Source organism: Physeter macrocephalus, chromosome 19 (assembly GCF_002837175.3).
Source record: "Physeter macrocephalus isolate SW-GA chromosome 19, ASM283717v5, whole genome shotgun sequence".
NCBI classification, from domain to species: Eukaryota; Metazoa; Chordata; class Mammalia; order Artiodactyla; family Physeteridae; genus Physeter; species Physeter macrocephalus.
This window is the reverse complement of record NC_041232.1, coordinates 61100711-61114951: the sequence shown is the minus strand read 5'-3', so window position 1 is coordinate 61114951 and position 14241 is coordinate 61100711. Positions and strand designations below refer to the sequence as shown.

The 14241-nt window shown below is 41.7% G+C and overlaps 1 protein-coding gene across 1 annotated transcript in view; it reads right to left on the bottom strand.

Moving 5' to 3' along the window:
• Positions 1–10591: 10591 nt before the first annotated feature.
• Positions 10592–14241, bottom strand: part of LOXHD1 (lipoxygenase homology PLAT domains 1) — a 151861-nt gene continuing 148211 nt past the window's right edge. The window contains exon 32 of the mRNA XM_028479943.1: positions 10592–10986. Coding sequence (XP_028335744.1) covers positions 10592–10986 — 395 coding nt within the window. The remainder of the gene's footprint in view (positions 10987–14241) is intronic.

Sequence of the window (14241 nt, the reverse complement as noted above, 5' to 3'; positions counted from 1 at the left end):
CAATTAAGAAAATGGTAATAGGAACATACATATCAATAACTACCTTAAATGTAAATGGATTAAATGCTCCAACCAAAAGACATAGACTGGCTGAATGGATAAAAAGCAAGACCCGTATGTATGCTGTCTACAAGAGAACCACTTCAGACCTAGGGACACATACAGAGTGAAAGTGAGGGGACGGAAAAACATATTCCATGCAAATGGAAATCAAAAGAAAGCTGGAGTAGCAATTCTCATATCAGACAAAACAGACTTTAGAATAAAGACTGTTACAAGAGACAAAAAAGGACACTACATAATGATCAAGGGATGAATCCAAGAAGAAGATATAACAATTGTAAATATTTATGCACCCAACGTAGGATTACCTCAATACATAAGGCAAATGTTAACAAGCATAAAAGGGGAAATCGATTGTGACACAATCATAGTAGGGGACTTTAACACCCCACTTTCACCAAGGGACAGATCATCCAAAATGAAAATAAATAAGGAAACACAAGCTTTGAATGATACATTAAACAAAATGGACTAAATTGATATTTATAGGACATTCCATCCAAAAACAACAGAATACACTTTCTTCTCAAGTGCTCATGGAACATTCTCCAGGAAAGGTCATATCTTGGGTCACAAATCAAGCCTTGGTAAATTTAAGAAAATTGAAATCATATGAAGTATCTTTTCCGACCACCACGCTATGAGACTAGATATCAATTACAGGAAAAAAATCTGTAAAAAGTACAAATACATGGAGGCTAAACAATACACTACTTAATAACCAAGAGATCACTGAAGAAATAAAAGAGGAAATCAAAAAATACCTAGAAACAAATGACAATGCAAACACGATGACCCAAAACCTATGGGATGCAGCAAAAGCAGTTCTAAGAGGGAAGTTTATAGCAATACAATCATACTTCAAGAAACAAGAAACATCTCAAATAAACAACCTAAACTGACACCTAAAGCAATTAGAGAAGAACAAAAAAAACCCAAAGTTAGCAGAAGGAAAGAAATCATAAAGATCATATCAGAAATAAATGAAAAAGAAATGAAGAAAACGATAACAGAGATCAATAAAACTAAAAGATGGTTCTTTGAGAAGATAAACAAAATTGATAACCCATTAGCCAGACTCATCAAGAAAAAAAGGGAGAAGACTCAAATCAATAGAATTAGAAATGAAAAAGGAGAAGTAACAAGTGACACTGCATTTAGAGAAGAGCTAACACCTATCCTTCTCAAACTCTTCCAAAATATTGCAGAGGGAGGAACACTCCCAAACTCATTCTACAAAGCCAAAATCACCCTGATACCAAAACCAGACAAAGATGTCACAAAGAAGGAAAACTACAGGCCAATATCACTGATGAACATAGATGTAAAAATCCTAAACAAAATACTAGCAAACAGAATCCAAAAACACATTAAAAGGATCATACACCATGATCAAGTGGGGTTTATCCCAGGAATGGAAGGATGTTTCAATATATGCAAATCAATCAATGTGATAAACCATATTAACAAATTGAAGGACAAAAGCCATATGATCATCTCAATAGACACAGAAAAAGCTTTCGACAAAATTCAACACCCATTTATGGTAAAAACCCTCCAGAAAGTAGGCATAGAGGGAACTTACCTCAACATAATAAAGGCCATATATGACAAAACCACAGCCAACATCATTCTCAATGGTGAAAAACTGAAACCATTTCCTCTAAGATCAAGAACAAGACAAAGCTGTCCACTCTCACCACTACTATTCAAAATAATTTTGGAAGTTTTAACCACAGCAATCACAGAAGAAAAAGAAATAAAAGGAATCCAAATTGGAAAAGAAGAAGTAAAGCTGTCACTGTTTGCAGATGACATGATACTATACATAAAGAATCCTAAAAATGCTACCAGAAAACTACTAGAGCTAATCAATGAATTTGGTAAAGTAGCAGGATAAAAAAATTATGCACAGAAATCTCTTGCATTCCTATACACTAATGATGAAAAATCTGAAAGAGAAATTAAGGAAACACTCTCATTTACCATTGCAACAAAAAGAATAAAATACCTAGGAACAAACCTACCTAAGGAGGCAAAAGACCTATACGCAGAAAACTATAAGACACTGATGAAGGAAATTAAAGGTGATACCAACAGATGGAGAGATATACCATGTTCTTGAATTGGAAGAATCAGCATTGTGAAAATGACGATACTACCCAAAGCAATCTACAGATTCAATGCAATCCCTATCAAACTACCACTGGCATTCTTCACAGAACTAGAACAAAAAATTTCACAATTTGTATGGAAACACAAAAGACCCCTAATAGCAAAAGCAATCTTGAGAAAGAAAAACGGAGCTGGAGGAATCAGGCTCCTGGACTTCAGACTATACTACAAAGCTACAGTAATCAGGACAGTAACACTTACAGTATGATCCAGCAATTCCATTCCTAAGAGAAATGAATATTTATTCCCACCAAAACCACTATCCCCACTAAAACCTATACATAAATAGTTATAATATCATTTTTATTCATAATTGCTACAAACTGGAAACAACCCAAATGTCTTTCAACTGGGAAATGGATAGATATTAACTGTGATATGTCTATACAATAGAATACTTAGCAATAAAAGGAAATACTGCTGATATACACAATAATATGGGTGACTCTCAAATGCATTGTTAAGTGAAAGAAGATAGACTCAGAAGATTACGTAACATGAGATGCCCTTTACGTGACATTCTGGAAAGGGCATGAAACAGATTAGTAGTTGCCAGCAGATGGGGGTGGCAGGGGATATTGACTACAGAGAGTCATATAGAATTTGCAAGGGGGGATTGAACTGTTTTATTTATTTTAATTTTCATGGTGGTTACCAACTCTGCTTTTGTTTAATCTCCTAGAACTGTATAGTTTAAAGGGTGAATCTTAAGGTAGGTAAATGTGATGGTTAATTTTATGTGTCAACTTGACTGGGCTAAGGGATGCCCAGAGAGTGGTTTATGAGGAAGTTTCCAGAAGAGATTAACATTTGTATTGATAGACTGAGTAAAGAAAGTTGCCCCCACCAGTGCACGTGTGCATCATCCAGTCTGTTCTTGAGGGTGTAAATAGAACAAAAAGGCAGAGGAAGGGCGAATTTGCTTGCTTTTTTTTTTTTTTCCTTGAGCTGGGACATCCATCTTCTCCTGCCCTCAGATATCTGTGCTTCTGTTTCTTGGGCTTTTGGACTCAGACTGGGAATTATACCATTGGTCCTCCAGTTCATAGGTCTTTAGACTTGGACTTACACCATCTGCTCCCCTGGTTCTCAGGCCTTCAGACTCTGAATTACACCACCAGCTTTCCTGGTTTTCCAGCTCGCAGACAGCAGATCATGGGACTTCTTGGCCCCCATAATAGCATGAGCCAATTCCTGTAATAAATGTCCTCTTATATCTATCTATCTATCTATTTATCTATCTACTATTGGTTCTGTTTCTCTGGAGAACACTGACTAATACACTAATTATATATCAATAAACCTGACCCTCATAAATAAAAAATCCGTATCAACAGAATAAAGAAGAATCATATAATCATCTCAATAGATGCAGAAAAATGTATTTGAAAAATTCATTAAAAACACTTATTCATGATAAACATTCTCAACAAACTAGACATGAAAGGGAACTTCCTCAACTTAATAAAGGATATCAAAGAAAAACCTACAGATAGTATAATTAATGGTGAGATGCTGAACAATTTTCCTCTAAAATGGGAAAAAGTTAAGGATAGCCACTCTCTCATTTCTATTCAAAATTGTTCTGGGAGCCCTAACAAATACAGGAAGGCAAGAAAAAGAAATAATAGAGTTAAAAAGGAAAAAAAATATTAACTTTGTGTGCACAGATATGATTGTATATGTACAAAACCAAAGGAATCAATAAAGAAACTTCTAGAACTAGTAAGTGCTTTGTACTATTGGGCACAAGATCAATGTTCAAAATTATTCCTATTTCTGTATACTAATGATAAACAATTGAAAAACAGGGTATAAAAGATGCCATTTTAAAGCAACAACTCCTTAGTCAGAGAAAAATACTGTATGATATTGCTTATACGTGGAATCTAAAAAATACAACAAACTAGTGAATATAATATAAAAGAAGCAGACTCAAAGATATAGAGAACAAACTAGTGGTTACCAGTGGTGAAGGGAGTGAGGGGGAGTGGGAGGTACAAACTACTGGGTGTAGAATAGGCTGAAGGATGTATTGTATCAGGTGGAGAATAGAGCCAATATTTTGTAATAACTGTAAATGGAAAGTGACCTTTAAAAATTGTATATATAAAAACAACAACAACAACAACAACTCCTCAGTAGCAGTGAGCACATCTAGTGGCCAGATCTTTGTTTCTAAAACCATTCTCCAATGAACAGGAGCAGGGTCCTTGGTGAAATGGCTGATTCTAGGACTGGGGCAGGAAATACACAGGATGAACCTGGAGCATCCTGCAGTGCCAGAGAGTAAGTGCTAAGAGTAAGTGCAAACAAACAAAATCAAAAACCACATTGATAGGGATAAGGCCAAGCAACACAGGAAACTGAAAGAGCTCCCAAAGGCTCAAAGCTGGGACAATTTGTACAACAAAATAAATAAAGTAGTAGTAGATTATAATGCAAAGTATGTAATAAATATCCATGAGTCCATACTCTTATAAGCAAATGACTGAATAAATAAATAAATGGGGAAGGAAAGATCACCCATGCAGAAGAATTCCAAATAATTTATGTAGATATACTACTTCCACACTCCCAAAGTGTGACTGACCACATAGACTTCTTTCCAAAGAGTATGTATGGAGTATAGTATGGAGAGGGGGGAAAACGTAACTTTACAGGGGAGAAGCCTGACCAACACTGCCTCTCAGCCAGGTGATCAAGAAAGGTAAAATAAAGAGTGATTAGTCATGTTGATAGCATGTACCCTTGATGTGATATGATGAATGTGGCACTTTACCTCTGGTCCTGTTGCCAAAAACCCATACTCCAGTCTAGTCACAAGAAAAACATCAGATAAACCCATCTGAGGGGCAGTCTACAAGATACCTGACCAGTACTCTTCAAAACTATCAAGGTGGGCTTCCCTGGTGGCGCAGGGAAGAGAATCTGACTGCCAATGCAGGGGACACGGGTTCGAGCCCTGGTCTGGGAGGATCCCACATGCCGCGGAGCAACGAGGCCCGTAAGCCACAACTACTGAGCCTGCGCGTCTGGAGCCTGTGCTCCGCAACAAGAGAGGCCGCGATAGTGAGAGGCCCGCGCACCGCGATGAAGAGTGGCCCCCGCTTGCCACAACTAGAGAAAGCCCTCGCACAGAAACGAAGACCCAACACAGCAAAAATAAATAAATTAATTAATAAACTCCTACCCCCAACATCTTCTTTAAAAAAAAAAAACAACAAAACTATCAAGGTCATCACAAATAAGGAAAATCTGAGAAACTGTCATAGCCCAGAGGAGCCTAAGGAGACATGATGACTAGATGTAATGTGGTGTCCTGGTTGAGATCCTGGAAAAGAAAAAGGACTTTAGTTAAAGACTAAGGAAATCTGTACAAGTCAGACTTCACAGAAAGTGAGGGGAGATGAATCTGACTGTGGAATGTAGGATAGTGGTTACCAGGGACTGGGGGGAGGAGTGGGGAATGGGGAATTATCGCTCAATGGGAACAGAGTTTTAGTTTGACAAATGAAAAAAGTTCTGTGGATGGATAGTGGTGATGGTTGCACAACAATGTGAATGTACTTAATGCCACTCATTAAACTGTACACTTAAAAATGATTAAAATAGTAAATTTTATGTTGTGTATATTTTATCAAAATAACAAAAATAAATTTTTAAAAATAAAAATAATTTAAAAAGGAGGCTCAATAGGATACTATTCCACAGAAGACTCAGATGAAGTGTGCAATGTTCACAGTCATCAAACCAAGTTGTAATAATGAGATGCCATGGCCAGTTTCATATTTCTGATTTTTGACTCTCTATAAAAGGTTGCTTATAAAAGATTGCTATCCCACCTAGAGGGGTGGGATAGGGAGGGTGGGAGGGAGGGAGACGCAAGAGGGAAGAGATATGGAAACATATGTATATGTATAACTGATTCACTTTGTTGTAAAGCAGAAACTAACACACCATTGTAAAACAGTTATACTCCAATAAAGATGTTTAAAAAAAAAAAAAAGTTGCTTAGCAAAATGATGTTGTGTCCAGTTTCAACTTAATAACTCTATTATTAATAAAATTTGTTTTCTTATTGCAAAGACATGTCCTCATAAAAGAAATATAATTATCTAATGATACAATAAATATTTGTTTAAAAAATTGGGGGGCAAAACTAATAAAAGCAAACAAAACCTGTATCAATGTCTAACAAATTAAATATTCTTAGAAACCAAATTTTATAAATGTAAAACATTAAAAACTAAAGTCATTAAACCTTCTTGATACAATCTATACAAAAAAGACTAAGGAAGTCTGAATAAACTCTGGACTCTACTTAATAACAGTGTATTAATATGGGTTGATTGATTGTTACAAATGCACCATACTAATGTAAGCTGTTGACAATAGGGGAAACTGAGTATGTGGGGTATATAGGAACTCTGAACTATTTCACAATTTTTCTTTAAAACCGTTCTAAAAATAGTTTATTTTAAAAATGCCACTCACGATAACATCACAAAACATAAAATACCTGGGAAGAAATGTAACGAAAGACGTGGAAGCCCTCTATGCTGAAAACTACAAAATATTATTGAGAAAAACTCAATAAAATATGAACAAATGAAGATGTATTCTATGTTCAAAGATTGGAAGATAATATATTTCAGAAGTCATATTGTTAGGATGACATCCCATTTTTGTTTTGTTTTTTTTTTAATTTGAATTTAAAAAAATTATAGTTGATTTACAATATAGTGTTATTTTCTGGTGTACAGAAAAGTGATTCACATATATATGAATATACATATAATCATTTTCAGATTCTTCTCCATTATAGGTTATTACAAGATATTGAATATAGTTCCCTGTGCTACACAGTAAATCCTTGTTGTTTATCTAGTTTATATATAATAATGTGTATCTGTTAATCCCATACTCCTAATTTATCTCTCCCAGCCCCTTTCCCCTTGGTAACCATAAGTTTGTCTTCTATGTCTGTGAGTCTGTTTCTCTTCTATAAATAAGTTCATCTGCATTAATTTTTTAGATTCTACATATAAGTATTATCATATATTCATCTTTGTCTGACTTACTTCACTTAGTATGATAATCTCTAGATCCATCCACATTGCTGCAAATGGCATTATTTCATTCTTTTTTAGGGCTGGGTAATAGTCCATTGTATATATAAACCACATCTTCTTTATGCATTCATCTGTTGATGGACACTTAGTTTGCTTCCATGTCTTGGCTATTGCAAATAATGATGCTATGAACATTGGGATGCATGTATCTTTTTTAATTAGAGCTTTTGCCTTTTCTGGATATATGCCCAGGAGTAGAATTGCTGGATCATAAACTCTATTTTTAGTTTTTAAAGGAACCTCCATACTGTTCTCCATAGTGGCTGCACCAATTTACATTCCCACCAACAGTGTAGGAGGGTTCCCTTTTCTCCACACCCTCTCCAGCATTTATTATATGTAGACTTTTTGATGATGGCCATTTTGGCTGGTGTGAGGTGATGGCTCATTGTGGTTTTGATCTGAATTTCTCTAATAATTAGTCATGTTGAGCATCTTCTTGTGTGCCTGCTGGCCATCTGTAGATGACATCTCAATTATAATTCCATCAGACTTTTTGTAGAAATATCAATTTCTACTTATTAAAGCTGATTCTAAAAATGCATATGAAATTGCAAAAGGACCTAGAATAAGCAAAAAATTCTTAAAGATTGAAGTTGGAGGACTTAATACGTTCAGATTTCAAGACGTATATAAAGTTATAATAGATGAGACAATATGTACTTGGAATATGGATAATTAAATAGATCAATGGAATAGAATATCAAATCTGAGTAAATCCATAGATACAGTATAACTTGATTTTCTATAAAAGCACTAATGGATTTCGATGGGAGAAAAACATCTTTAACAATAAATGGTATTGGAATAACTGAATGTTCTTATGGAACAAAAATGAACCTTTACCTCTACTTCACACCACACACAAAGATTAATTTGAGATGGATTATAAATTGAAATACAAAAGCTAAGTCTATAAACCTTCTAGAAGAAAACAGAGAGAAATATCTTTGCAATCTTGGGGTGGAAAAAGAATTCCTAGAACTCCAAAGTACCTAATCAGAAAAGAGAAAAAATAGATTTGACTTCATCAAAATTTTAAATTTCTAATAATCAAAAGACAATATTAAGAAATGAAAACACAAATCACATTCTAGTGGGAAATATTCATGAGCCACATAGATCTGAAAAAGGACATGTATCCAGAATATATTTTGAAAAACTCCTACAAACAAATCCGTAATAAAAGACAAATATAACAGCATTATGAAAAGGGCAAAAGTTTTAAACAGGCTCTTCATAAAAGAAGATATAAAAAGTTGCTAATAAGCATATGAAAAAGCTATCACATTTCTCTTCCTTTTCCTCCAACACCTTCTTTAGCCACAGGTATCAGATAAGTGTGTGTGGGGGTGAGGGGGAAAAGGAACCAATAGGGTGAGTGTGTGTGTGTGTGTGTGTGTGTGTGTGTGTGTGTGTGTGTGTGTGTGTGTGTTTAGAGAGAAAGAGAGAGAGAGATTAAGGAGCTGGCTTTTGCGATTGTAGAGGTTGGGGAGTCTAAAATCTGCAGAGCAGGCTGGCAGACTGGAGACCCAGAGAAGAGCTGAAGTTGCAGCTCAATTCTGAAGGCCTACTGGAGGCCGAATTCCCTTTTTCTCAGTGGAGGTCAGTCTTTTTTCTCTTAAGGCCTTCACCTGATTGGATGAGGCCCACCCACGCTATGAAGAATAATCCACTCTACTCAGAGTCTACTGATTTCAATGTTAATCTCAACTAAAACTTCTAGAATAGTGTTTGACCAAAAATCTGGGTACCGTGGCCTAGCCCAGTTAACACGTAAAATTAACCACATTCAGCAAACACTGACTGGACGTAACTTCCCTAGGTATGCCTATTGGTGATATAGTAATGAAGGAGAGAAAGGTTCCTGTCCTCAGCTCTCCACGGTCTGGCCAGGTAGGGCAGCTGCACGCAGAGGAGGAGGCAAAGAGCTTAGCCTGCAGGTGGGTATGAAGGAGTGAAGGGAGGGAAGGTGACATTTGAACCAAGTCTTGAAGGTTTACTACTATATCCTGAGCTCCTAGAAAAGTGCTTGGCACATAGCAGTTGCTCCACAAGTATTTGTGAATGGAGCTGAAAGCCATAGAAAGAGAGGTAGATTAAGATAGTGACAAGTCATCACATGCCTGGCTGAAGAGCTGAACACAATGGAGAGTGACGAATGGATTTTAAACAGCTCATGAGATCAGCATTGACAAGCAGTTGGTGGCCGTGAGGAGAACAGACTGTAGGGGCTGACAGAGGAGACTGGAAGAACCATCCAGAGTCTACTACACTAGACCAGGCATGACATAAATAGGAAGCTAGCTAAGGCATTGACAAGCCTAATTGGTAAGGGGTGAAGAGGAGATTTAGGAGGTGGGACTGAATGTTAGAGAGGCTCCAGGGATGCCCCCAGCACAGAAGGCCCTCATATACCCTTATCTTCCAGATGGGGAGTCTGAGACCCAGAGAGGGGAAGCAACTTGCGTATGGCCACACAGCACGCTGACAGCATATATTGGACAGCAACCCAGGTCCCATCTCTGGTCAGGTGTTCCTTCCATACCAGACATTCTGTGTTCTGCTCTCTCTTGCTCTCTTAGCCAGCCTTGACCTCAGGAAAGTTTCCAAAGTCTTCCCAGCCTCTGAAGTGGGAGGGGAGTCCCCAGGCCTCCTTTCTCAGCGCTGCCTCTGGCTGCTGACAGGCCGCAGAGGCAGTGGGTACCGTGGTGGGCGAAGGTCACCTGAGGCTTCTCCTGGAGCAGCTGCCTGCTCTGCACAGCTATGAGGCTGACCCCCAGCGGCAGTTGTTATTTTAAGTAATTCATGCTGGAGGAGGAAGTGACTGAGGAAAATGTGAAAATGAGTAGCTATTGCAAGATGTGTGTGATAAATGAAGCAGGGAACATAAAGACAGACCAAGAGGCACATCTGTTATTTCTGTTCCTTTTTATAGCAACCTCTAAGTCAGACTTTTCACACCAAGTAGGAACCTTAGCTGCTGAGCGATTTCCTGACCCAAGCGCTCATGAGCCCGGATGGGAGGGGAGGAGGGAGGGTGCCGTCGGCACCCTGGGGACAGTGTGTGAACCCTCAGCGCAGCACCCCAGGCCCAGGCGCCAGGCCCAGCCGGATCTGAGGCTCTGAGCAGGAGGGGCTGCAGGGCTTCGAAGGCCAGTGCCCCTCTCACTTACCCTCCGTTTACTGAAGAGCAGGGCGACGACCTCAGTCAGGCCCTAAACCCAGGGATGTCCGTACCCACACTGCCCCTTACCAGCAGCCAAGAACGCAAGGGGGCCATTTTCACAAGAATATGGACCCGGTACCCTGAACCCGGGGGAACCCTGGCTTTCTCTCTCGAGGCGCTTTCCCTCTGTTGAGAGGCAGAGGAAGTGTCCAGTGCCCACGTGCCAGTGGGGACTGAGCCTGGGGGCGGCCAGAAGTGTCCAGGCGAAGGGAGCTGCAGGAGCCAGATTCCGAGCTTCCTGCAGGGGGACTCTCTCTATTCCGAGGCCCATCAGCGGCTCAGAGGAGGGGCTGAGGGGCTGCTGGGGGGACCCTATCCCTGAGACGGCCCCAGTCAGCCTGCTCAGGGACTCCTCTGGATGCACACGGGAGGCTCTGGAGCATCCTGGGAGCGTGTAGGGATTAAGCCGTTAGCCATGAGTGCCTTCGCTCTCATTGTCTGTTTCTGTTGACTGTGCGCTCAGCTCTGTGCCGTGCGCTACTCTGGGACTCAGGGAGAGAGGGCGTCTGCCCTTGCCTGGGCACAGTCCCCTCCTGGTTGGAGCTCGAGCAGCTTCAGAGAAACAAGAGGGACAGGTGAGCGGGAGGTCGGGAGGGAAGACCAAGGCTGGGAACAGGGGCGGGAAGAGGGTTTCAGGAAAATGATTGAATACTTGGAAAAATTGCAACGAGACATGCAAAAGAGAGGGACATGGCCTTGTCCAGGAGTGGGGCTGGAAGCCACACGTCCACAGACTTCCCTGTCAGCATGACTGGGTCGTTTTCTGCAGCAGTGGGGACAGCCTGGAAGCAGAAGTAGATGGTGAAGTCATCACTGGCTGTGCATTGGCCAGGCAAGCACTGTACAGCAGGAGGACCATCTTCCCCGTCTCCCTTTTATTTGGAGCAGGAAGTAAGCAGCAACTAGGTGTGGCTATGTGATCGGGTTCTGGCCGATGAGAGGTAAGAGGAAGGCACTGGATGGGAAGGTTCCAGAGCAGGAGGGTAGACTGCTGGGTCTCTCCCTTTTGTTCTCCCCTCCTCTTCCTTCCTCCGTTATGCTGTCTGGAATGTAGACACCGTGGCTGGTGCTCAAACAGCCATCTTGGACTATGAGACAACGTGCGAACAGTAAGAGAAGAGCATGGGTCCCCCATCCACTTAGAGCCACCATCCCACCTCGGGGCTAACTACCTCTGGATTCCTTTTATGTGAGAGAAAAATAAACTCTGATGACCTTAAGAACTGCTATTTTGAGTTTTCTATTATATGCCACTGAACCTAATTCTAACAGACGCAGATCAAGTATGAGGAAATTGTGGGTAATTATAAGGATGTCAGTAAAGTGATTGACCATGGGGTCTGAGCAAAGTAGGAAAGAAGCCAGGAGGTGGCCGGTACCCTGGGAATGGGGACTCCAGCACCCTTTGGGCACTAACGCAGCAGAGTAGCCTATTGGGGGCAGGAGATCTTTAAGAATGGAAAACAGGAAGTTGTAGTTAGAAAGCGGAATTTCCGATTTTACGGTTTCAGAGTCTGCGTGACACGGTGTGGTCATAGTAAGTGCTAGGGTTTCCTAAATACTTCCTGTTCGACCGGCTCCCTTTTGAGTAATCGGTGTGCCTACTCTCACTCCTCACTATAATTCTGGAAGGTAGTTTCTTTTTATTGGCCTATTTCATAAATAAAGAAACGGAGGCTCAGAGAGGTCAAGAAACTAATCTGAGGGGACGAAACTGGTGACTGGCTGGGTTGGCAGTAGAGCCCAGGCGGTGTGACTTCAGCGCCCAAGCTCTCAGCCAGCCCTGGCTTCTGCCTTGCACGGCACTGGGGACCACCGGGGAGAGTGGGGAGAAGCGTGTGAGCCCAGCGGGGTGAAGGCCTGCGAGGCTGGCCGGAGGCTGGGTGTGCGAATCTTCCAGCACGGTGGCAGGAGGTGAGGTGGAGGGGAGACGGCGAGTCACAGCACCAAGCGCTGAGTCGACAGACCCCTGCCCTGGGCCCTGGGGTTCTGAGGGCTTGGAAGACGACCCAGGGCTCTAGGGAGCCAGCACCCTGCAGCGTGAGTTAGATTTCCGCTGAAGCAGAAGAAAGGTAGGCTCTAGAACCAGACGGCCTAGGGTCAGATCCCATCTTCCTCACTGCGTCACCTTGGACAGGTGACTTAACCTTTTGTGCCTCAGTGTCCTCCTGTGTATGGGCATAATAATAGGTCCTACCTCATAAGACTATGCAGATAAAATGAATTAACACCGGGGAAGCACTATGGACAGCGCCCACACACAGTGAGCACTCAGTACTCTTGCTGCTGCTGTTTCACAGAGCTTCGTGGAGAAGGGAAGGGGCAGGGACAGAGTGGATCAAGGTGAGGAGGGCAGACGGAGAGAGCATTCCATGGAGGAACCACGGGGCCAAACCACCTCTCAGGGAAGCCTCTCCTCCTTGTCCTCGGCACGTCACTCTGGACGTGTCCCTGGGCCTCCTCTCCTGGGTTACTTGCTTGTCAGTCTCATGTTTATAATATGAGGAACGACCTGACTCCTTCTAAATCAATGTCTGAGCATCTCGGGAAGGGTGAGGAGCTTTCCTCTGAAACTCCCATGGGTTTCTGAACCCATGCCCAGCTATCACTAGGCACCTGTTTCATGGTTACTGTCCCCATGGTGTTTGTTGGATGATGGCATGAGCTGCCCAGCTTCGCTCATGTGGCCAGCATGGGGCCTGACTTTGGTCCACTGCCCTCCTCATCCGGCCAGGTGTCCGGTTTCCAGCCCCGCCCCTGCCCTGGCTGCAGACACTGCCTTGGCCCTGACTGTTTCACGTTCCATCTGGTTCCAGAGGGTCCCACACACTATGCACGGCTAGTGATTTCCTCACTCATGTCTGCAGTTATTATTAGGCACTGTTGGAACGCAATCCTGCTGAGGGAACTGTTTTTATTAGCAAGTGTCATAAGGTTGGTATTTGTGCATCTGTTTAGGAAACATTCTGGTGAGGCTGAGACAAGTATTAGTGAGGATGACAGCGAGTCTGGGAAAGAACCAGGCATCCCCGAGCCAAAAAAGCACCTGGATGGCTACAGGACTGTGGGCAGGTCAGAATTCCCTCCCCAGTGTCACCATCCCCCCCGTCAGGAGGGCTGCAGCTCCAGGCAGTGGCTGGCCCAGCCTCAGAGCCCAGGGTCTACGCCCGGGAAATGAGGAGAGCAGAAGAGAAGATGGGGCTAGGACAGAGCTGTGAAGAAAAAGGGAGAAAAGGGAAGGATTCCGGATGGGCAGATTGGATTGGGGGCAGCACAGGGAGGGCTCTGGGCGCTGGTGGTTTCTTTTTTTTTCTTAGTGGTAGTTACCTGGGTGTCTTCACTTTGTGATAATTTATGGAGCCGTACACCATGACTTTTACACTTTTCTGTACATATGTTATATTTTTTAAAAGGTTAAAAAGAAAATAGGAACTCTGTAGCATAGTTAGTACAAATGTATTTTTAAAGTTCATACTCATTATTACTTATGCAGATCTCATCTGCGTCTATTCTAATGACACTAAAAAATTCTGTTTAAGAATCTGAAGGTATCCAAGTAAAATTCCCAAGAGCCTGGGTCAATGTATAAATCCCAGAACTGAAATTCTGCGGATCATTGACCCTTCCCTGTGGCGGACT